At 39.7% G+C, this 22,451-nt stretch overlaps 1 protein-coding gene across 2 annotated transcripts in view; it reads left to right on the plus strand.

Annotated features, from left to right (window-relative positions):
- The window catches only part of erp44 (endoplasmic reticulum protein 44), a 100,654-nt gene that overhangs the window by 31,465 nt on the left and 46,738 nt on the right, over nt 1-22,451 (plus strand). For both annotated transcript variants that reach the window (XM_080208467.1, XM_080208475.1), the window contains 3 exons: nt 14,718-14,790; nt 16,415-16,454; nt 20,455-20,570. In XM_080208467.1, the coding sequence (XP_080064593.1) occupies nt 14,718-14,790; nt 16,415-16,454; nt 20,455-20,570 (229 nt within the window). The remainder of the gene's footprint in view (nt 1-14,717; nt 14,791-16,414; nt 16,455-20,454; nt 20,571-22,451) is intronic.

Here is a 22,451-nt window from a genome sequence, read left to right on the forward strand (position 1 = left end):
GATGCTTAAACGTGACTGTACCTCCAAGCCTCAACCCAGGTCTCCCTTTTTCAAATTGTTTTGTTCTGGCTTTATCTATTGTGACTTGCCAAGCTGAGAGTCAAAAATTATACAACACAAATAGAAGCAAGTTACTGTCAACACCGGAATCAGAAACAAAAATACAAAATGGAAGGTCTGATCTGACAACACCTGTAAGAGAGAACAAAGCTAATATATTGAGACTGGATGACTCTTCGTTATACCCTGTTACTTCAACCATGATTAATTATCTGTACTTTATACAGCATTTGACGTGGTCAACCATGCCATCTTTCTTTGTCCAGCTTTGCGGAACGTTTCATGTCCCAACATGAGAAAGGAAGGAGAGAACTTCAGGACATCCCAAACCACTCACTGAAAGCGCACAAAATATTTTTGAAATATAGCCACTTTTTTATTGTTTGTTGTAGGTGCTCTGCTTATTAAAAGCTGTTGGACTAGAAGTCGAAGCCCTTGGAACAAGTTTTAAAAAAAAATTTAGAACAGTTTGTGGTATCAAAAGGAGTGGGTACTTGGGTTTGAGCTGCCCTTCTCCTTTGCATTCTGAATATCCCAAGCCTCAGGACTGGAATGCTGCCACCAGACTTCTTGTTTGGGGAGGGTACTTCATTCCATGTAAATGAGGCCTGGCTAATAAAACGCACCATTCCTCCCCCTGTACTTCTCACACACCCAGCCTGCCCATTCTACTGGCCTCATGTGCAGATATTAAAATTTCCTTTCCAGTTTTGTCTGTAGGACCCAGTCCATTTTTAGCTTGAATTGCCTTTAAATTTAACCTTTCACCCAACCCTTGAATATTTTAGAGTCTTGTACTTCCATCTGCGTCCTAAGGGCTTCTAGCTTTACCCTGTTTTGTAATATTTACTCTTCACTCTATCTTTGATATTGACTCAATAATACTTTATGTAATTCCTACCTTAAAACTCTCTTTCCCTTCAACTTTACTTCCTGCTTTAAAAGCTGCATTGAATTAAGCTGAATCACTCTCCCACCATATTTTAAAATACTGAGCTACCAGATGTCCATAAGGTTGCTATGTTCCAGTAGAAGAAATAGTACTGAAGTTGGTGACTAAAGATGTCCAAACTTAATAATAGTTGGTGAGGAAAAAGTTTCTTCTTGAAACTGCTTACAATTCCTGTGCCAGTTTGGTGTCCTGTTTTGTTAGATGCTGCGGTTTGTTAGAAGGCTGTAGGGAATCCAAGAGCATTGCATGCTGATTGATGGCTTTCAGACAAAATTTCAGGGATGGTTGTAACCTATTGCATTAAACTGGCAGACAAAGGAAAATGGAGGCCTATTACCCAGCTCTAGAGGGTAGATGTTCAGTCTCTAGGCACCACAAGATAAGCACACATGGAGGAATGAGAATACATCAAGGACTGGAGCGATCTATGGACTCCTATGGACTTGTAGCTCGAGGCTCTAACTTCAGAATGTCAATCTGGATTAGGCATGGGAAAGATAGCTGGGCTTTTATTTAAAAAAAAGGCTACGATTCATTTAAATAGTTTCTCCTTTGGATCTGTGGCATTTCCCTGAAGAAGGAAACTCGGAGAAAACAGATTTGCCAGAAATTAGTTCAGCTATCAAACTATGCTGTGTACCAGATGTAAATGCTAATTAGAAAACCTAGGGGGAGGATGGATTGCTAAGTCTAGGCATCACCATACATTAGAGGTGAAAACCTCCAATGCATAATACAATTTTTTTTATATGCACAGAACCACAGGATAGCCTGTCACTGCTCCATTATTGACAGCACAGCATGTATTTGCTCACCAAGTCAGTTTAAAAGGCTGCAGAAATTGTAGAGGGGAAAACTGTATGCTGTAGAAATGAAACTTAACTTTCTATATTAATACTGATTACAAAAATGTGCTTTTAGCACAACTTTAACTTCTATTATAATTAAATTGTAGCTGAATATAAATGGTGCAATTAAGTGGCATTTTAAATTGGTAATTCCCCATTTAAGTTTTTACTGCATGAATAAATTTGGGAGGAAAGGAAATACAAGTACAAATTGTAGTAGAAGGCAGCAGTGCCTCGGGCTACACGAATGATTAATAAATATAATGTAATCCGTAGTTACAGAGTGACATTACTGCACACTAGAGGGCATGGTTTTAGATTTTTCAGACCTCAACGAATTCAATGCCATTACAGTCAACACCATTAGAATCAATGTGTCAATCCCTGCTGCAATATCATTTTTAAGAAGAACACAAATACAGCTTTGTTTCAAGACATTTCAGTTGGATTTAATACATGTTGTACAGCTTCAATTATCTGTAAAATATGCAACATTTAAACCTGGTTTCATACAGTTTGTTCTGTGACAAGATATTTGCCTCTCGCTGGTTAACTTGAGGCTGATAAATTAGTCTTATGTAGATGATGGCTGATCAAGCTTTATAGGCATGCCATTGTCGTGCCCTTATAGGGTGCAAGGTGGAATTGTATAGAAAGCAGAAGCTCCTGTTTTTTTTAAAAGCAAAATCATAAATTTGCAAATATGCATACACAGAGATACAGTATCCCTAGTTAACTGATAAGTGATCAGAATAATCAGACTATCTGCTGATATAATGTACTTTTGTGGAAAATGAGGCAATGTGCAATCTGCATGTTAGATTTAATGGCAAAGAATATATGGCAATGTTTCATAACTACTCACAAATCCATTCCATGAGCTGGTTGATCTTATTGGAGGCATGAGTGAATCTTGGTTGCAGAAATGAGCCCTGCTAACCAACTAGTTTTATGAAGTAAAACGAGGGATAATCCATTTTAAATTTCCCTAAACTAAATATATATAGCTATCTAACAGCTATAAATTGAATATAATTTTTTGACTGTGAAAATAGGTTTTGTAGGAAGTAGGCCATTCATCCCCTTGAGCTTGATCCACTAAGCAACTAGATCACGGCTGAAAAAGCACCTCAACTTCATTTCATCGGCTGGGCTCTAAATCCCTTGTTAGCCTTACCTAACAAAAATCTATCAGTCACAATCTTGAAAGCTCCAACTGTCTGCGCACCTACTCAACTATGTTGGTGAGAGAATTCCAGATTTCTATTATAATTATATGAATTGGAAGCAAAATCTATCGTATTTGTGGCTATTGGGATGTGGTCATACTGTATTGTGTGGGATTCCAAACCTTATTCTCTTGTGATTTTTGGTTTAATGTTGGTTGAAAAGTAGATTTTAAAAATGGAAAGTTTGTCGATGTATTAAGAGAATTTTGGGAGTTTTTTTTATATTAGCTTCTGCTAAATAAATTCCGTTCTCTAACTGATGGAGTGGCTAATGGGGTTTTATTTTTATTTCAAGCAGTGAAGCACTGGCTTCCCTGCTGTGTTCAGTGTGGCAAATGAGCAAGCTACAGCTGCACGTTGCCACCCACCTATAGCCAGAACCCATGGGACAGTGGCACGTGTGTTAGATTCTCTTAGCATGTCCTGTTAGTGCATCTGATGTGAATTGAAGCAGGGTAAGTGAGAGTAGAAGTACGTTTGTGCACCTCTTGACCTTCTATAAACCTTCAAAATGATGAGAAATTAGACACCCAGCTTCTTCAACAATAAAATCAAAGGGGAAATTTAATTTCATTCACAGATATGAATAAAATTTAGTCTGTCTATAAACAGGCTTTTTTGGGGATTTTTTTTAACCTCTTAAAGGTCAGACTCTGATATAGAATTGATTTCTTCTTCCTGCAACCCCTTCCTCCCAACAAACTTTCTCTCTTGTGATCTTCAATTCACTAGAAGGCTTGTAAAAATATTTTATTGTTTTGGATTTAAGGATGATTTTATTATAACGCTTGAGTTTTCCACGCAGATGGCATGAATTTTTTTGATTTTTGACGATGCAAGGTATTTATGCCATGTGTCTTTTACATTCCTGACTGAACAGTAATTACATTGAACTGCCATCTCATGTCAGAGCTGAATCTAATCAAGGGGAAAGATGAGCTTTCGATCTTTGTTCCACTTGTTGTCCATTCCTAAAGACGTTGACTCATGTTGGCAATGCTGTTCCAGGAATGTTGAATGCAGAGAATGTACAGTGGGAAATGGACAGCATAGAGATAAAAAGCGCGTTAGTTTAGAAAGGCATCATGTGTCGGTGCAGGCTTGGTGGGCCAAAGGGCCTGTTCCTGGATAAAAGCGGATGCTGGAATCTGAAACCAAAAGAGAAAATGCTGGAAAATCTCAGCAAGTCTGGCAGCGTCTGTAAGAAGAGATAAGAGCTGACATTTTGAGTCCAGATGACCAGATGCTTTGACAAAGAGTCAGCTGGACTCAGAACGTCAGCCCTTTTCTCTCCTTACAGATTCTGCCAGACCTGCTGAGATTTTCCAGCAGTTTTTTCTTTTGGGCCTGTTCCCGGACTGTACTGTTCTTTGTAAGAATGTACAGGACCTGAGAAGACTTTTGAGATCCATCTAGGTACTACATCCATTGATGTATTTCATGTCCTTCTATAAGGATTTTCTGCAGGAAGCTATTCAGCTATCTTGTCTTTGCTAATATAAGCAAAGTTTTCCATCTCCCCAGCCCCAAACTCTGCCAGAGAGCCATTTTCATATATTCATTATCTAGATAAGGTAGCTATGTAATCTCATTTTACCTTCCCTCTGCTAAATTTTAATCTAAGCCTTCTTGTCATTGATGTGGCTGTTAAACATTCTGATGCTTTCCTATGCCCTTTTAAGATCTTGAATAATTTAGAAGATCACCCTGGAGCCTTCTCTTCAGAGTAAGCGTTCCCAGTTTTTGCAGCCTCTCTTTTATAACTCGGTGCTGAATTTAAACAATTAGTTCATTAGATCACCGTTTAATGCCTGACTATCTTTCTCATTTAGTAACGAAAGTTGTGCTCTTTATAAACTTGATCACTTCCTAAGATTTTCCGTACTTGCCTGCTTTACTAGTGCTGCACAGTGCTGCTAGTTTTAACAGTCTGTGTTATCCTGTAGAACACTGTCTTATAACTTAATTTGCCCAAGTTGATGACTTTGCATTTATTCACATTGTGATACCTGCTTCTTTTCAGCTTATGTTCACTATTTCTGAGTGCTCTTTCCTACGCTCCTTGTAACAGATGTCAAACTGATGGACATACGGTTATCTCTGCACTCCTTTTCTTATACATGGGCCTTGTATTAATTTTTTTTCCTGTCCTTGGGCATCCTCCCTTTCCAAGGATTCTCTAACATAACCTTTTGGAACATATCCACTTCAATTAACTGTCTTGATTTCCTTTAAGGTGCAAACTATCTGATTCAGAATCTTGACTAATTTCAGTTGCCTTCAGCCTTTCCATTACCAATATCAGTTACAATTTTTAAATATGGTTTCATAATGAGACATGGACAGAGTGGATAAGGAACAGCTGTTGCCCTTAGTTGAAGGGTCAGTCATGAGGGAATATAGGTTCATGGTGAGGGATAGGAGGTTTAGGGGGTGTTAAGAAAAACATTTTTACCCAGCAGGTGGTGACAGTCTAGAATGTGCTGCCTGGGAGGGTGGTAGAGGCAGGTTGCCTCACATCCTTTCAAAAGGAATATGGCTGAGCACTTGGCATACCGTAACATTCAGGACTATGGGCCAAATGCTGGACAATGCAATTAGCTGGGAGTTTAGATGGTTCTAATCTGTCAGTGCAGACTCAATGGGCTGAAGGGCCTCTTCTACGCTGTGTGATTCTGTGATTTTTTTTTTCTATAAATGTTACCGCAAATAAAGCAATGACCAAACAGCTTTCCAATGAGCAGAAACAAATAATTCTGGTCAATAATTCTTTGATCCCTTCACTTAGTGTCACTTTTGAAGTCCTTAGACTGTGTTTTGCCATCTCAACATGGGGCAAACACACATTAGGAGGGTATGGGGTTAACAAAAGGGGTGGGTGGGAACGACTGAGACCATTTCCATCATCTAGTATTTTTACGGGTGCCATTTGCAAGTTCACACTGACTAATCCCAATATTATAATAAGTCTGACAACACCAGGTTTTAGTCCAACCGATTTATTTGATAGTAAACTCACAAGCTTTCGAGGGGACTCCCTCTTCGTCAGGTGAATGGAGAGTTCTGGCCTCGGACAGAGCATATAAAGCACAGACAGTTTAGAGATTACTGATTAGAATGCGAAACTTTACACCTAACCTGCTGTTTAAGACCTGAAGTGGCTGACAATGTGTATGGAAGGAGCACTGATCACAGGTTAAAGAGATGTGTATTTTCTCTTTAACCTGTGATCAGTGCTCCTTCCACACGCATTGTCAGCCACTTTAGGACTTGAACAGCAGGTTAGGTGTAAAGATTCGCATTCTAATCAGTAATCTCTAAACTGTCTGTGCTTTATATGCTCTGTCCGAGGCCAGAACTCTCCATTCACCTGACGAAGAGGGAGTCCCCTCGAAAGCTTGTGAGTTTACTATCAAATAAATCGGTTGGACTAAAACCTGGTGTTGTCAGACTTTTTACTGTGTTTACCCCAGTCCAACGCCAGCACATCCACATCATAATCCCAATATTGGCAGCTCCATTGTGGGGGTTGGCCATTTTTGACTGCCCATGCATACGCACATGGATTTGTGCGCGCTCTCTCTCTCTCTCTCTCTCTCTCTCTCTCTCTCTCTCTCTCTCTCCCCCCACACACACACACACACACACACACACACACACACACACACACACAATCTCTCTCTAGCTTCTCAAAGGTGTGGTTCATCCCAGCTCACAGGTATTATGGGGGAAGCCTTTTCTCCAGTTAGAAATCTTTTGACTGGGCAATTTCAGCAGTGTTGGCAATTTTTAAAAGTCCTAATAAGATGCTGTATGATTTTAAGTGTATTTTTAATGCAGTGATTGTTCTTGTAACTTGTGCTTAAAAATTAATTGGCTGTTAGGTTGACCAGCATTGTGAAGTGGGAAAATCTTCCAGTGTATTAGCATATTTATCCACTGAGTAAAGTGCTTTACCACACTGAACAATATTGAAATTAAGATTTTACTGTGTACTTTGATGTTTTTATTGATTAGTAACTCAGCCATCTCTTTAGTTTTTAAAGCAGTGGAATGGACTGCTGAATTATTTGATTGACTTCTATTTCATTACTTCAAAGTGTCAGGGGCTAAGAGCTCACATTTTTATCTAATTCCTAAAATGTAAACAACTGGACAAATAGCTTAAAAGCACTAATAGCCTAATTTTGCAGGAAGTGGTACCTATGAAGAGATCCCATTGATAACCTGCAGGCTGCAGATAGCAAATTCTATATGAATGATAGAAAGGCCATCTACATTTCATAAGCCATGTCTGGCCATCTGGAGCCAATTAGTCTGCTAGAACCAAAGACCTATGACCTCCCTTTTAAGACTTAATGGTTGAATCATTAACAATCTTGGGGATCAAGACAAGGTGGAGGGGTAAGAGTCATATGACATGACCCCCTCACTAGTGTAATCAATAATATTGCTTTGTGGAACTGCAAAGCTTAGTCTACCATCTTTCCATATATCTAGCAGTAGTACAGCAATGGTGCTTTGCCCAGGTTTGAATGTCTGGCTCCATCTACATTGTTTCAACTGGAACCTTGGTACTTTGATTCATGTCTGCGTGCCTATCTCATTTGGGGAAGTTATCTCAACTGGAAAAGTGAATTATCCAGCATTAGTTTACAGCCTGCCTACTTCTGTGAAGGAATATACATTAGACTTTAATTTGTACTCTGGGCACTCATGAAACAATATGTGCTACCCTTCTACTGAATTTGAGTATGTGTAAATAAACTAGCTGCATCATCCTCTCTCAAGTTTACTAAATGTTTGGGAAACATGCCACCACTTATAAAGGGAGAAACAAATAAGAACACCTTTCTGTTTACGGATGGGTGGTGAGAGGAGAAATCAGGGTTGTTTAAATTAGTCCTCCTGCCCCCTTCTGTCCATAACAGAAATTGGGAGCTCAAACTTGGGATGACCCATTTAAATTTGACCACAGTCCAAGTTAAGAGACCAGCCAAATCTGATATAAAAGTGTCAGTTGGAAGCCAAAAAAAATCATTGACTGGAACAAATTTTAAAGCACAAGCAACTGATGAGCAAATTCTTTTCCCCAAACATTCAGAAAGTGGCAACTTTTAATGCCCAGCTTTCTGTCCAACAAAGGAATTTGAATGGTGAAACTTTGGTTGTCCTTGGCAGAGAACAACTGAAAGCTATAAATAGAGAATGTGGTTAAAATTTCCCAATAAAGTGAACAGGGGTGAACTAGTCCAGTCGTTGGTAGAACAATTGGACCTTGCGTCACTCGTAGAGGAGTTCTATGCAGAGATCAACAATGACTCTGAATCCTTTCTCTAGAGTCGCAAAAACCCAGCTTGCAGGTGCAGCAGGTGGTCAGGAAGGCAAATGGGATGCTGGCCTTCATAGCGAGGGGGATTGAATATAAAAGTAGGGAGGTCTTGCTGCAGCTGTATAGGGCATTGGTGAGGCCGCAGCTGGAGTACTGTGTGCAGTTTTGGGCGCCGTACCTGTGCAAAGATATTTTGGCCTTGGAGGGAGTGCAGAGGAGGTTTACTAGGCTGATACCGGAGTTGAGGGGGTTGAGCTATGAGGAGAGGCTGAATAAACTGGGTTTGTACTCGTTAGAGTTTAGAAGAATGAGGGGAGATCTCATTGAGACGTATAAGATGATGAATGGGATGGGTAGGATAGAGGTGGAGAGACTCTTCCTGCTCAAAAAAGACAGTAGGACTAGGGGGTACAGCCTCAAGATAAAAGGGGGGCGGTTTAGAACGGAGTTGAGGAAGAACTTCTTCACTCAAAGGGTGGTGAATCTCTGGAATTCTCTGCCCGTTGAAGTGGTGGAGGCTGCCTCGCTAAATATTTTTAAGACGCGGGTTGATGGGTTTTTGATAAGAGAGGGGATTAAGGGTTATGGGGAGAGGGCGGGAAAGTGGAACTGAGCAGCGACAGATCAGCCATGATCTTATTGAATGGCGGGGCAGGCTCGAAGGGCTAGATGGCCTACTCCTGCTCCTATTTCTTATGTTTCTTATGTTTCTAGACCATTTTGAACTGGAAAAGCTCAGATTGCAGCTAGAATTTCAGGGGGGAGAGAGAAAGGGAAGCTCAGGAAAGAAAGAGAGAGGTAGAGAGCAAAGGAACAAGAAAGGGAAAGAGAATTCTAGCTCCAAAACTTGAAATGAATCTAGTAACCGAAAGGGATAGAGAAACTAGGCAGCTGGATACTGCAAGAGAAAATCTCTACTCAGTAGCACCCACTATTGCTCGAATCCAGAACTACTCTTCAGGATCTTCAAATTTGCTAAATTACTTGCATTTGAAGAGAGTAACGTGGAGTCTCTTTTTGAGAAAATAGCAGCACAGCCAAATGACCTTTGGGTATCTGGAGATTCTGAGGGAGAGCCTAAGAGGTCCGTGTATTCCATGCTGATTCCTGATGTGTCCATGAATTATTAACCTACCAAAGCTATCAATCTACAAGTTAGTCTTGGAGACATCTCGTCAGCAATTCCAGAATATTTGTATGAAACTCTCTCAAACCTACATCAAGTTTGAATAGCTGAAGTAGATGTGTTCAACTAATGGATAGATATACACACACACACACACACACACACACACACACACACACACACACACACACACACACACACACACACACACACCAAATCACCAAAAAGCATGAATTAGTGAATTGGTAGGAGGATCTGTATTTGCATCCCTCCACCAGATCCACCAGCCCGGGTATGGCCTTGTTTCAGGCCCTGTCACAGTAAGAATTGTCCCTGAATGACCAGTAGTAATTATTTCCTCTTGGGAAACTATTTGGTTGGCAACAAGGAGTTAGCCAGCAAAAGAAAGGAGTCCAAGCCAGTCAGCAAAATTCTGCATGAGAGCAGAAAGCTGGAGAAGCTAAAAAGGCCCAAAAGGATGAAATGGCACCCATATACATTGAGCAAGGTCAAAGCCAGACCAGTAAAGTTAAGAAATGCAGAAAAGGCTACTAGAATCTAAAATAGATTCATAGAGTATCCCAGAATTAAATTATCAACTCTTGGCTATACCCTGATAATACACGCAGTAGCTGAAGATTGCCAGGTACAAAGAAAAAGGTATTATTGTTCCCCTGGAGATCTCACTAATGGAATTGAACAATGATGTCAGTTGGGCACTTTCCATGTCCTTGGAAAATGAATGCTCAGACAGCTATAGAATTCCAATTTATGCAGGATTATTTGAATTGCTGTTGGAAACAAGGTGCAAGTAAATACGTGTTGTTCACTAACAGTGACATTCTGTTTTAACTTCATTTATAGCAACAGTTCAATGTTTTAGAAATAAACTATCTTTAGTTTAAAGGTGAACGACAACTTTGTGAAATTACTGAACCATAAATCTTTTGATCCAGTGAACACATGAATCCATTTAGGGAATATGCTACCTTCACAATGTGTAGCAAGTAAAGGTCATCAGAGAGATTGCCCCTCTTTTTCCACTTTCTGCCTCGAATACAGGCAATGTCCCAGTTAGTTAATGTGGATGATGGAAAGGATTTTAAGTTGAAACCTGAAGAGCGTTGAAGTTAATCCATCTAATTCCACCCATATAATAGGTACTGATGAGATGCTGGTACAAAAGTCTAAATTTAAAAGCTGAACTAAGTATAATTAACTTGGATAAACTCAGCTCACTCCATGCCTCACTGAACAGTGTGTGGTAATCTGTTTTGCACCATTGGAACCCATGAGATGGTAATCTTGAAGGCAGGTGCTGCAACTTTGCCCTCACATTACAAATGCATGCTTGAACAAGAGGAAAGCTGTTTCAAAGATATAGAAAAGTTAATAGTTTGTAATAAAGTGTAATCAAGTCCTGTCTTAGGGTTTATGACTGAAAGCAGTTTTTAAGTCAGTATACTTTAGGTCAGATCGATTTGATATCATCAAATCAAACGTTTTGCAAAATTTTCCTGTTTTCTGTTAGTGTTTGTAGCTCTATTTTCTCTGTTTTTGAATTGAAATTTAAAGTTGAGAGGCTTTTGTGTTGGAAGTCTGGCTCATGCCTTAGTAAAACTGTTTAACTTCACTAAGGTCTTGAGTGTTTTTTTCTGGTATTGGATGTTCTGGAGTAAGCCATCTTCATTCAACCTGATTTACTAACCTTTATGAAAGATGTGTTTTGGATATGCCTTGTGCTGTACTTTGCCTTTTTTATATTTCACGGGATGTGGGTGTTGCTGGCAATGCCAGCATTTGTTACCTATTCCTATTTGCTGTTGAATGGAGTAGCTTGCTAGGCCATTTTGGAGGGCAATTAAGAGTCAACCACATTACTTCGAATCTGGAGTTACATATAGACCAGACCAAAGGTAAGGAGGCAGATTCTTTCCTCAATAGGACATTAGTGAACCAGGTGGATTTTTACAACATTCAGTAATTTAGTTATCACCATTACTGAGACTGGTGTTTAATTCCAGTTTTATTAAATCTATTTTTGGAATTTAAATTCCACACATTGCCATAGTGGGATTTGAACCCATTTCCCATGACATTAGCCTGGTCCTTTGGATTAGTAGTATTTGATAGTAATCCCACAAGCTTTTGGAAACAGTGTTCCTTCGTCAGGTGCGTGGAAGGCTCTGATCAGAGAAAGGCATGTAAAGACACACACAGTTTATAGAATACTGATTAGAATGCAAGTCTTTGCAGTTAATCTGCTATTCGAGTCTTAAAGATGCAGACAACGTGAGTGGAGATAGCATTAGCATAGGTTAAAGAGATTTGTGTTGTCTCCAGACAGGACAGTAAGTGAGATTTTACAAGTCTAGGCAAGTCATGGGGATTACAGATAGTGCAACATGAACCCCAGATCCCAGTTGAGGTTGTCCTCGTGTGTGGAACTTGGCTATCAGTCTCTGCTCAGCAACTCTGTGCTGTCGTGTCGTGAAAGCCGCCTTGGAGAACGCTTACCTGAAGATCAGAGAACAAATGCCCATGACCGCTGAAGTGTTCGCCAACAGGGAGGGAACAGTCTTGCCTGGTAATTGCTGAGCGACGTTCATTCATCTATTGTCGTAGCGGCTGCATGGTCCCCCCAGTGTACCATGTTTTGGGACATCCTTTCCTGCAGCATTGGCCAAGTTGCAAGAGCATGTGCCGTGTACCTGGTGAATGGTGTTCTCACGTGAGATGATGTCATCCATGTCGATGATCTGGCATGTCTTGCAGAGGTTGCTGTGGCAGGGTTGTGTGGTGTTGTGGTCACCGTTCTCCTGAAGGCTGGGTAGTTTGCTGCGAACAACGGTCTGTTTGAGGTTGTGTGGTTGTTTGGAGGCAAGAAGTGGGGGTGTGGGGTTGGCCCTCGCGAGATGTTCATCTTCACCAATGATGTGTTGAAGACTCTGGAGAAGATGTCGTAGCTTCTCTGCTCTGGCGAAGTACTGGACGGCAAAGGGTACTCTGTCCATCATGTCCTGTGTTTGTCTTCTGATGAGGTCGGTGCGGTTTTTCGCTATGGCGCGTCGGAACTGTCGATCGATGAGTTGAGCGCCATATCCTGTCCTTATGAGGGCATCTTTCAGTGTCTGGAGGTGTCTGTTGCGATCCTCCTCGTCCTGAGTAGATCCTGTGTATATGCAGGGCTTGTCCGTAGGGGATGGCTTCTTTAACGTGTTTAGGGTGGAAGCTGGAGAGGTGGAGCATTGTGAGGTTATCTGTGGGCTTGCGGTACAGTGAGGTGCTGAGGTGATCATCCTTGATGATGGAGATGCGAGTGTCCAAGAATGCCACTGATTCAGGAGAATAGTCCATGCTGAGTCTGATGGTGGGATGGAACTTGTTGATGTCGGGATGGAACTTGTTGATGTCATCATGTAGTTGTTTCAGTGATTGTTCACCATGAGTCCAAAGGAAGAAAATGTCATTGATGTATCTAGTGTATAGCATTGGTTGAAGGTCCTGTGTGGTGAAGAAGTCTTGTTTGAGCCTGTGCATGAAGATGTTGGCATATTGAGGTGCGAATTTGGTCCCAATGGTTGTTCTGTGTGTCTGGATGAAAAACTGGTTGTTGAAGGTGAAGATGTAGTGGTCCAGGATGAAGCGGATGAGTTGTAAAATTGTATCTGGAAACTGGCAGTTATCGGCATTGAATACTGACGCAGAGACTGATAGCCAAGTTCCGCACACATGAGGACGGCCTTAACCAGAATCTGGGGTTCATGTCACACTCATGACTTGACTGGGCTTGTAAAATCTCACTTACTGTCCTATCTGGAGACAATACCCATCTCTTTAACCCAAGCTAATACTATCTCCACTCACATTGTCTGCATCTTTAAGACTTGAATAGCAGGTTAACTGCAAAGACTTGCATTCTAATCAGTATTCTGTAAACTGCGTGTCTTTATATGCCCTTCTCTGATCAGGACCTTCCACACATCTGACGAAGGAACACCGTTTCCAAAAGTTTGTGGGATTACTATCAAATAAACTGGTTGGACTTTAACCTGGTGTTGTGAGACTTCTTACTGTGTTTACCCCAGTCCAACGCCAGCATCTCTACATCATTTAGAGGTTCTCCCAGTGTTTGCATGGGTTTCCACCCACAGTCCAAAGGTGTAAGGTTAGGTGCTTTGGCCATGCTAAATTGTCCATTAAGAGTCTCAAGATGTATAGGTTAGATGGATTAGTCATGGGAAATGTGAGGGGTTGTGGGGAGAGTGCCTAGGAAGATACTCTATCAGAAGGCTGCTTTCTGCAATGTGGGATTCTATGATTCGATCATCTCACTCTTAACTGTTGTTGTATGCTATTAACTTTTGAATGATTTATTTCTAGGGGCATGATCGTGCTTCTGATATCTGAGCATGACTCGTACAGAAAAATTGCATCGTTGATTTGCCCAGTGGCAGTTGGAGAGTCTAGCGCTTAATTGGTTATTGAACGGACCTGAATATTGGTTTCTCAGCCAATTCCCCCCCCCCCTTATTTCAGACTCGATTATGTCCCAGAAGCTTAAGCCATAAAAGTTTATTTTTTGAGAAAAATAATATTTGAAAAATGAGAAGAGAAAAGCGAAGGGAAAGGAGAGATTGAGCAGACAGTGTTTACATTTGAAGCATTAATTTGCACACTGTACAATTAACATAGTTCCAAAATTGCTCCTGCCACAGTCCAAAAGACTTGCTGCTTCAATGCATTGGCCATGCTAAATTCTCCCTCCCTTGTATCCAGACACCGGAGTGTGGCGACTAGAGGATTTCCACAGTAATTTATTGCAGTGTTAATGTAAGCCATAACTAATAACTAAAAACATAAGCAAACCAAGACACTTTTTGAAAGGTTGTTAGTACGGAAAATGTTGCCAAGCTTAAACTTCTGAATGCAAATACAAACATTCGTTTGAAAACTGGATTGCTTTTATAGTGAGATGTAAACCAGAATTGCAACAATGTTCACAGGCTCACATTCTTTTGAGATTCAAGTGATGAATCAGAAACACCAATTCCATTTGCTATTCTTTGGAACTATCATGAATTACTTGCTTGCTGGTTGCAATCATTGAAAAACAAAATAAAATGTTGTACTATCATTTTTAAAAACTTTTATTTTCTGTTGTTTTTAGGCCATGTGGTTTAATACTTCAGCTCATAGTGAAATAGTAAATCTCGATAGTGGAAATATTGATGAAATCTTAGGTAAGTGCTCTTTCATGTTCTATCAAAGTTTCTCCTTATGACAGGGATTGGAAACAGTCTTCAGATGTAATTGGCTCAGGAATGTATCATATTCGAAAAAGAAAAGAATGAAAGGGTATGAAAAAAGCACGAGGGAATTAGATTAAATGTTACAACTCTTTCAGAGACAAGCGAAGGCAAAAGGAACTGAAGCGCCTCTTCCATAAAATTCTAGGATTCTGTGGAATTATAAAAGATACAATATGGTAGACTGAACCACTTCAGTTTGAAAATTGTACAATCCCATTGAGTATTGTGATGCTTCATCTTATGTTGGCAGTCTCCCTGACCAAATTCTTTATTTTTCATCTTCAGCCTCCTCGTTTTAAAAAAAAAACTCTGGTTTAGGTATTCTGACATATACAGGATTAATGGCTGACAGTTTACATTGGCAATAATAATTCAAGCTTGGAAAGATGTCTTTGAGTTCCATGTTTTTTTCTCAAACTTTGCTTAATTAACATTAGCATCCACAGTTTTTGTCACCATTCACCTGGTGTTGATGGTAGTGATGTACAGACCATTCTCAATTCTGGACAGAACGGAAATTATTATAATTTTGCTTAGTTGACTCAAACCTCATACAATAAATTTAGGGCATTTCAGATTCTGTTTAAAAAGATATATATTCACAAATCTAAATGTTTAAAATGCCTATGAAATGTCATGAAGCCAATGACAGTCTATGATATATTGGGCACATTTGGGGTGTGTGTGTACCACCAAGTAAGAAACTTTACAACGTTTGCAGATTCAACATGTTACTCATATAGAAGATGGTTTTTATATAGAAGCTACATCTAAATGAGTATTTTTTCATATACTGCAGGGGTTATATTACTAGGGTTGGTATTTAATGTTAACAGTGGTGGGATGTTTATTTTTGTAGAGGAATCTTGTTCTAGGGGACACTGTTGAAAATAAGGGATGTCCCCTGTAAGGGAGACAAGATGAAGCTGCTTCTGTCTTTAGGATTCTGTTACACAGAGAATACTGGAGGTTGGGACATTGAACATATTAGGTTGATGGGGCGGGCAGGCAGGAAAGTAAGTTATGGCTATATTGAGATCCAGCTATGACTCTATCAAAAGGCGAGCAGGCTCAGTGGATCAAAGTGCCTTTCCTGTTCCTTTTTCTCATGATCTTTGCAAGTGGGCAGTCCATGCCACTGGACATGGGCTGACGGAGTAGGAGGGACTGCCCCCAACTAGGCCACAGACATAGCTGCCAGAGTTTAGCTGGCAGATTACTCATATGACATGGACCTACCCACTTGAGACTGTGAAGTGGCTTAAGTAGCCACTCAACCCTCCCTGTCCCAGACTTAATAGATAGGGAGCTCAAAAAAAACCAGGACTCCACTCTGTACCTTCTCAACCCATCATATTCATATGTTTTCTCCTCTTCCCTCCCTCCCAGCCTCTGGGGAGCATTAAATTCTGACCTATATCTGCATGTTTTGCACCCATTAACACATTATAAATACTATGTTTATGCAGTGTTTTGTAGGGATATCTTTAAGCTAATTTTAAACATGCTGTGGAAATATTAACTTATTGTAACCTTTTCCTTTCTCCCTCCCCAGGCAATGCAGATGTTGCACTAGTGAATTTTTATGCTGATTGGTAAGTGGCACATAAAAAATAATGCATTTGAAGATTGATTTTCATATTTGCTGTCAAGATGTGATGACAGTGGCACGGCTGTGTTTATTGTCCACTCCTAGTTATATGGTGAACCTTCTGAAACTGCAGCAACTCTTGTGGCGATGCTCCCGCAATGTTGTTGCATTGTAAAATTCCAGGATTTTGACCCAATGATGACGACAAAATGGAAATATGTGAATTTATGGGGAATTTTCATGCATTGGTGGCCCCCACATGACTAATCTTATTCTATATAGTAATAGATTTCACAAATGGGGAAGGATTTTTTTGAAGTAACTATGACAAGTTGTTGCAGTGCACTGATATTAGAGTGCAAATACTTGGGTCCAGTAGGAAGGACTGCACTGTTCACTGGAAATTAATTGTAAGGATTCCTATGATTAAATCAACCTGTACATTTTTATACCAGGAACTAGCTTGCTTGCTACAATATATTGTAAACTGCTGAACAGTTTTGAGAAAGAATTAAGCATGAATATTGTAGACAGCTGATATGGAAATGTAATAACTATGGAGTTATAATTGTACAAGATTAGTCATCCATAAATGAACTGTGACAAGAAAAATGTGCTGAGAAAATGGAGATTTAGCAGAGTTTGTGACTCTTATGTCAGTCAACGTATGGCTGCTCCAAGTAGCATGGAAGTCCTTACTTGACTTGAGTTTTAGTAAGTCAAAAAGGCAACCAAAATGCATTTTGGAAATAAAAGCATAAATAGGTTTAATGCAAGGACAGACAAGACATTAAAGAGTAAGCGTATTTGACTGGAAAGAACAAATTTAGAATGAGATAATTGTCCAGTTTTAATTGATATTTAATATTTATAAAGGAAACGGAAAGGATACAAATCCAGTATATTCCAGTAGAGAGGAAGGGGGGTAAAATTTAACTCTCCAAAATAAATTTACATTTATGTCCCTTCTGAGACCCTAGCGTGTCACTTTAGGGCCAGTGAAGTGCCTTTTTAATTGTAGTTGCTATAGTAACATAGGGAAACACAATAGACAGGGTAGATGGTGAGAGATGTTTGCTCAAGGGAACATAGCTGCAAGTTATTTAAAACTGATGTGCACAGAAATTTCTTCTCGCAGAGGATGGTAAATTTCTGGAATTTTTTGCCACAAAGGGTGGAGTAGACGTTATCATTAGAAGTATTCAAAGTGGATAAATATTTGATTGAGTGTTGGAGGGCTATGGGAAAATGGCACAGAAAAGAAGTTGAGACCAGCTTAGATCAGGCATGATTGTATTGAATGGTGGGGCAGGCTTGAAGAACCTGGTGGCTGCCTCCTGCCTCTGTTTCTGATGTCCTTGTGACAGTTTGCGCACTACAGTCAGATAAATGCCCAGATAATCTGTTCCAGCAGCATTAGTTGAAAGATAAATATGGGACGAGACACTGAGAATTTCCTCGCTCTTCACATAGTGCCATGAGATCTTTTATGTGAACCTGAAAGAGCGGACAGAACCTTGTCTTTATAGATTCGTTTATAAGAGGGCACCCCTGAAGCGGACTTTGAACCCAGAACCTTCTTGCTTGGGTGAGAGTGCTACCACTGAGCCAATGCTGACTCCATGAACAAATGAGGTTAGATCAAACTTTTAAAAATAAAAGAATGATACCATTAAATGGGACAGGTAATAAAAGGCAGAAAAGCAGCTAAAAGAAATTATAAAGTAATGAGAGGGGTGGCCGAAACAAAAATAGACTAAGGTGAATTAGTAAGATGTTAGTCAAGGTAAGGCCCACAAAAAGATGAAGGTAGAAATACTAAATAAGTAATTTGCCTGCTTTTTACAGGTGATTCTTCAAAAAGAAATAGTATTAAAGAAGTTATGGGAAGTAAAGGTAAATAATCACCAATGCCAAGTTGTTTATGCCCAAGGATCTTGAAGGAAGCTCAGGAAGAAATAGCAAAGGCTCTGAATGTAATTTTCCAACTGAAGGATAGCAGATGTAATCGCCCTTTTCAACAAAGCACAGTGAATCTTGCTTTGGTAACTATTAGTATTTTTGGTACAAAATATAATTACAGGAAACTAGGAGAAGCAAGAACTAATGAAGGCCAGTCGACTTTGATCAGAAAAATATGTACTTGACCTACCTTACAGAATTTTTTGAAGAAATAGCAGGGACTATGCAATAGTTATAGTTTTATATAACATTATAAAAACTCATTTGATAATGTAGATGAAAGATTCTTGGCACAAGTGATGGCAAATGGAATTAAGGAAATGTAACTTGGATAGGGGGATATTTGGAAGGCAGTATGCAGAAAGTTGGAGTAAAACAGGTTCTCAGTAGAAAAAGGGTGTGTTTAGAGCTACTCTTATCCATTGCGTCTATAGAAAAGTCTGAATTTAGAAATTGAGGGGAAAATGTTGAAATTTACTGATGTGAAATTGTTTCACTAGATGTGCTAGCGATAGTGAAAAACAGGGCACAGAGAGGGATCAAGAGCAGGTGATGGGTATAGTCCAATGTAGAAGAATATGATGTTGGACAGTTTGGAAGTAAGAACAAGGAAAGAAAATAACATTTTTAAGACTTTAAAGAAAGAAATTTGTATTTTTATTGTCTTTTTATATAATTGAAACATTGCAAGTCCTTTCATCCAATTAATCACTTTTGCAGAGTGGCCACTTTTTTGGTGGAGGGGAAAAATGCTGTCAGTTATGCACAGCAGGGTCCCAGAAACAGCATTGAGGTGAATGATAAGTTAATGTTTATATGGTGATATTTCAGAGACTGATGTTGATCGAACCAGGAGAATTTCTCACTATTTGTACAGTCATCTAAGCAGGCAAGCTTAATGGTCTGTCTTAGAAGTTGGCAGCCCTGACAGTGCAGCCCTCTCTCATTTACAGCACTTAAGTGCCAACCTAGAATGTGGGCTCAAATCCTGGAATGTAGCTTTAATGTATATAACCTTCCAGCTCTGGTGAGAGGATGCTACCACTGAGTAGTGCAGAGGTGTACTGATATACAGGTGCTTAAAATCAGTAGCATAAATGGTTATAGTTTTTTTGTTTCAAAAAAACTCTAAGTTCTTGGTTTTGTATATCTGGAGCCACAGAATACAAAAAGGAAATAGTAAATTTCCAAAAACTTTGGATTACATTTTGAATGTAGTAGGGGGTTTTGGACACCCACCTTTGGAACAAAAAAATAGAAAAACTGTTGCTTCTGTAGGCTAATATTCTAGAGGTGAGAAGCTACAGTTGTATATAATGGTTCTCAAACCTTTTGCCCACACACCACTTTGAAATTAAGCTTTCATAACATCTGATCCAGTAACTTCATGATAATTTTCAGTGTTCAAGCTAGTTGCTCAAAAGGCACCCAAAATAAGCAGTAATTTGAAGTTTAAAACTGTTGCTGATACAAGAACCATTTGCTTTTTATCATTGGCAGAGTGAGTTTTGCTTTACAACGTTGAAATTAATTGAATACATTTGGCTTTAAGTAAAGACAATGCTGAAGTCTTGAAATTCTAAATAAGGTTTTGAGAAAAAGTAGGAGGAGTTCTTCATATGATCAGGAAACAAAATTGTGACTGGGTCAGGCATGAAACTTAGTCCTAACTTTCTAGTCGAGAATCTAAACAAGACAAGAAACTGGACCGTGTGGCACGATTGTCAATGGTGCTTCCTCAGGAAATACAAAGTTTTAAAATTCTCTATTGTAACTGGGAGCTGTGGCTAGCAATGTGCAAAACACAAACACACTTTCCATAAAATTGTAATTTTTTTTACCATAAATTATTATTGTAAAAGAGGAAAGGTAATCCTTTGATAAAGGAGAAAGGAAAGACCAACAGTTTAATGAAATATAATAAGAAATAGTGTAAGAAATGAATAAGGGAATAAGTTAAAAGAACATTCAACAATTAAGAAAATGGTTGTGTTTTAACATTGTGCGCTTTGGAGCAGTTACTTCAATTTTTTTCCTGTTAGGTGTAGATTCAGTCAAATGCTACATCCCATCTTTGAAGAGGCCTCCTCTATTGTGAAGGATGAACTTCCAGATCCGAAACATGTAGTCTTTGCCAGGGTTGATTGTGACCAACATGGTGAGTAACGAAGTTCAAAATAACTTTGGAAGTAAAGTGGACAACCAAATATGGAAATAGCACTAAGCCAAGCTGAGTAGCACATTGGTACAATTTTCCCAAACCACTGCCAGTGACATCTGAATGTGGTCTATTTCTGTAGTCTGGTATCACAGTTAAACTGGATGTCCAGCTAGTCTCCAGATTGAATTTATTAATGAATGAATAATTGAAACATAAAAATGCTACAGTGCAGAAGGAGGCCATTCAGCCCATCAATTCTGCACCAATAACAATTCCGGCCAAGCCCTATCACCGTAATCACACATTTACCGCACTAATCCCTCTAACCTATGCATCCCAGGACACTAAGGGGCAATTTAGTATGGCTATTCCACCTAACTTGCACATCTTTGAACTGTGGGACAAAACCAGAGCACCCAGAGGAAACCCATGCAGACACGGAGAACGTGCAAATTCCACACACACTGACCCAAGCCAGGAATCGAACTTGGGTCCACGGCGCTGTGAGGCAGCAGTGGTAACCACTGTGCCACTATGCTACCCATGAGTTTAACATGGGTGCTTGAAATAATGATCCAAGTATAAAATATAATTTAGTATTACTTCAAACATTGGCCAATAGAAATGGAATATAAAATCAAATTTATAAGAAATGGTTGGATAAGTTTGACAGTTGATACCTATAATTATTCTTCAGGAACCATAATTGTCAACATACTAGTTTAAAATTAAAATCATTGAATCATAGAATCCTATAGTGCAGAAGGAAGCCATTCGGCCCATCGAGTCTGCATCAACCACAATTCCACCCAGGCTGTCTTCCCATAACCCCATGCATTTAGCCTAGCTAGTTCTCCCCTGACACTAAGGAGCAATTTAGCATGGCCATTCCACCTAACTCACACATCTTTGGACTGTGGGATGAAACTAGAGCACCCTGAGGAAACTCATGCAGACATGGGGAGAACATGCAAACTCCGCACAGACAGTGACCCAAATCAGGAATCGAACTTGGGTCCCTGGTGCTGAGAGACAGCAGTGCTAACCACTGTCACTGTGCCGCCCTAAATCTGACAGTTAAATCTACTTTTCTTTCTTTTACAACAAAACAGTCCTATGATGTTTGAATTAAAAACTAAAATTTTAGGACTGTTTTTGGACACTCATTGAAAGCTGCTTGTATTTTTTTTACAGGTCTTATTTTTCTTGAGCCATTTGTAACCAAACAGAACCACCTTCATTTCCACTCACCCTATTTTCATTTATCCCTTCCAAAAGTGGGGATTTTTTTTGTTTCCCAACCCTGAAGAATATTAGTGAACCAGTAAGGTTTTTGTAAAAGAATAGAGAAATCAAAAAAATTGAAGCTGTGAAAGATTACACAGCCGGCTGCTGCCATCCAGTATCTTGCCCGGTGGCCATCTGTCATGTTCAAGTTAAAACCTTGAATCTGGGAGACTAGTCAACCATAACATCATAGGCAAGCTAAGTGCTAGCCCAACATGAAGTTTACAGCAAGAACTAATCAATGTGAGCAGTTCCTGGGGAAATATTGATGGCATTGACATTTTGTACTCCCTCTCTCTGTGCCTGTTCGACATTTGATCTTCACAACTAGTACGTGTCAGAATGAAAGAGGACCTTCCTCCAATGTGTTTGCTGATCCATCCACACCTTCACTGCTGCTTCAGAGAATCCAAAGAGCCTTGTCAAAATGATCTTGCTGTCTACTATACCCACTGTAAAAGCACCTTCCCTTTCAAGTGTAGCACCACCGCCCTTGACTTTGACAGTGACTTTGTCACTGAGTGAAGCCTCCCATTGCTTGTTGCAATGTCTGTTTAGAATGACTGGCTGTCCCCTAAAGCTGCTAGTCCC

Source organism: Carcharhinus amblyrhynchos, chromosome 2 (assembly GCF_965287045.1).
Source record: "Carcharhinus amblyrhynchos chromosome 2, sCarAmb.v2.hapA, whole genome shotgun sequence".
NCBI classification, from domain to species: domain Eukaryota; kingdom Metazoa; phylum Chordata; class Chondrichthyes; order Carcharhiniformes; family Carcharhinidae; genus Carcharhinus; species Carcharhinus amblyrhynchos.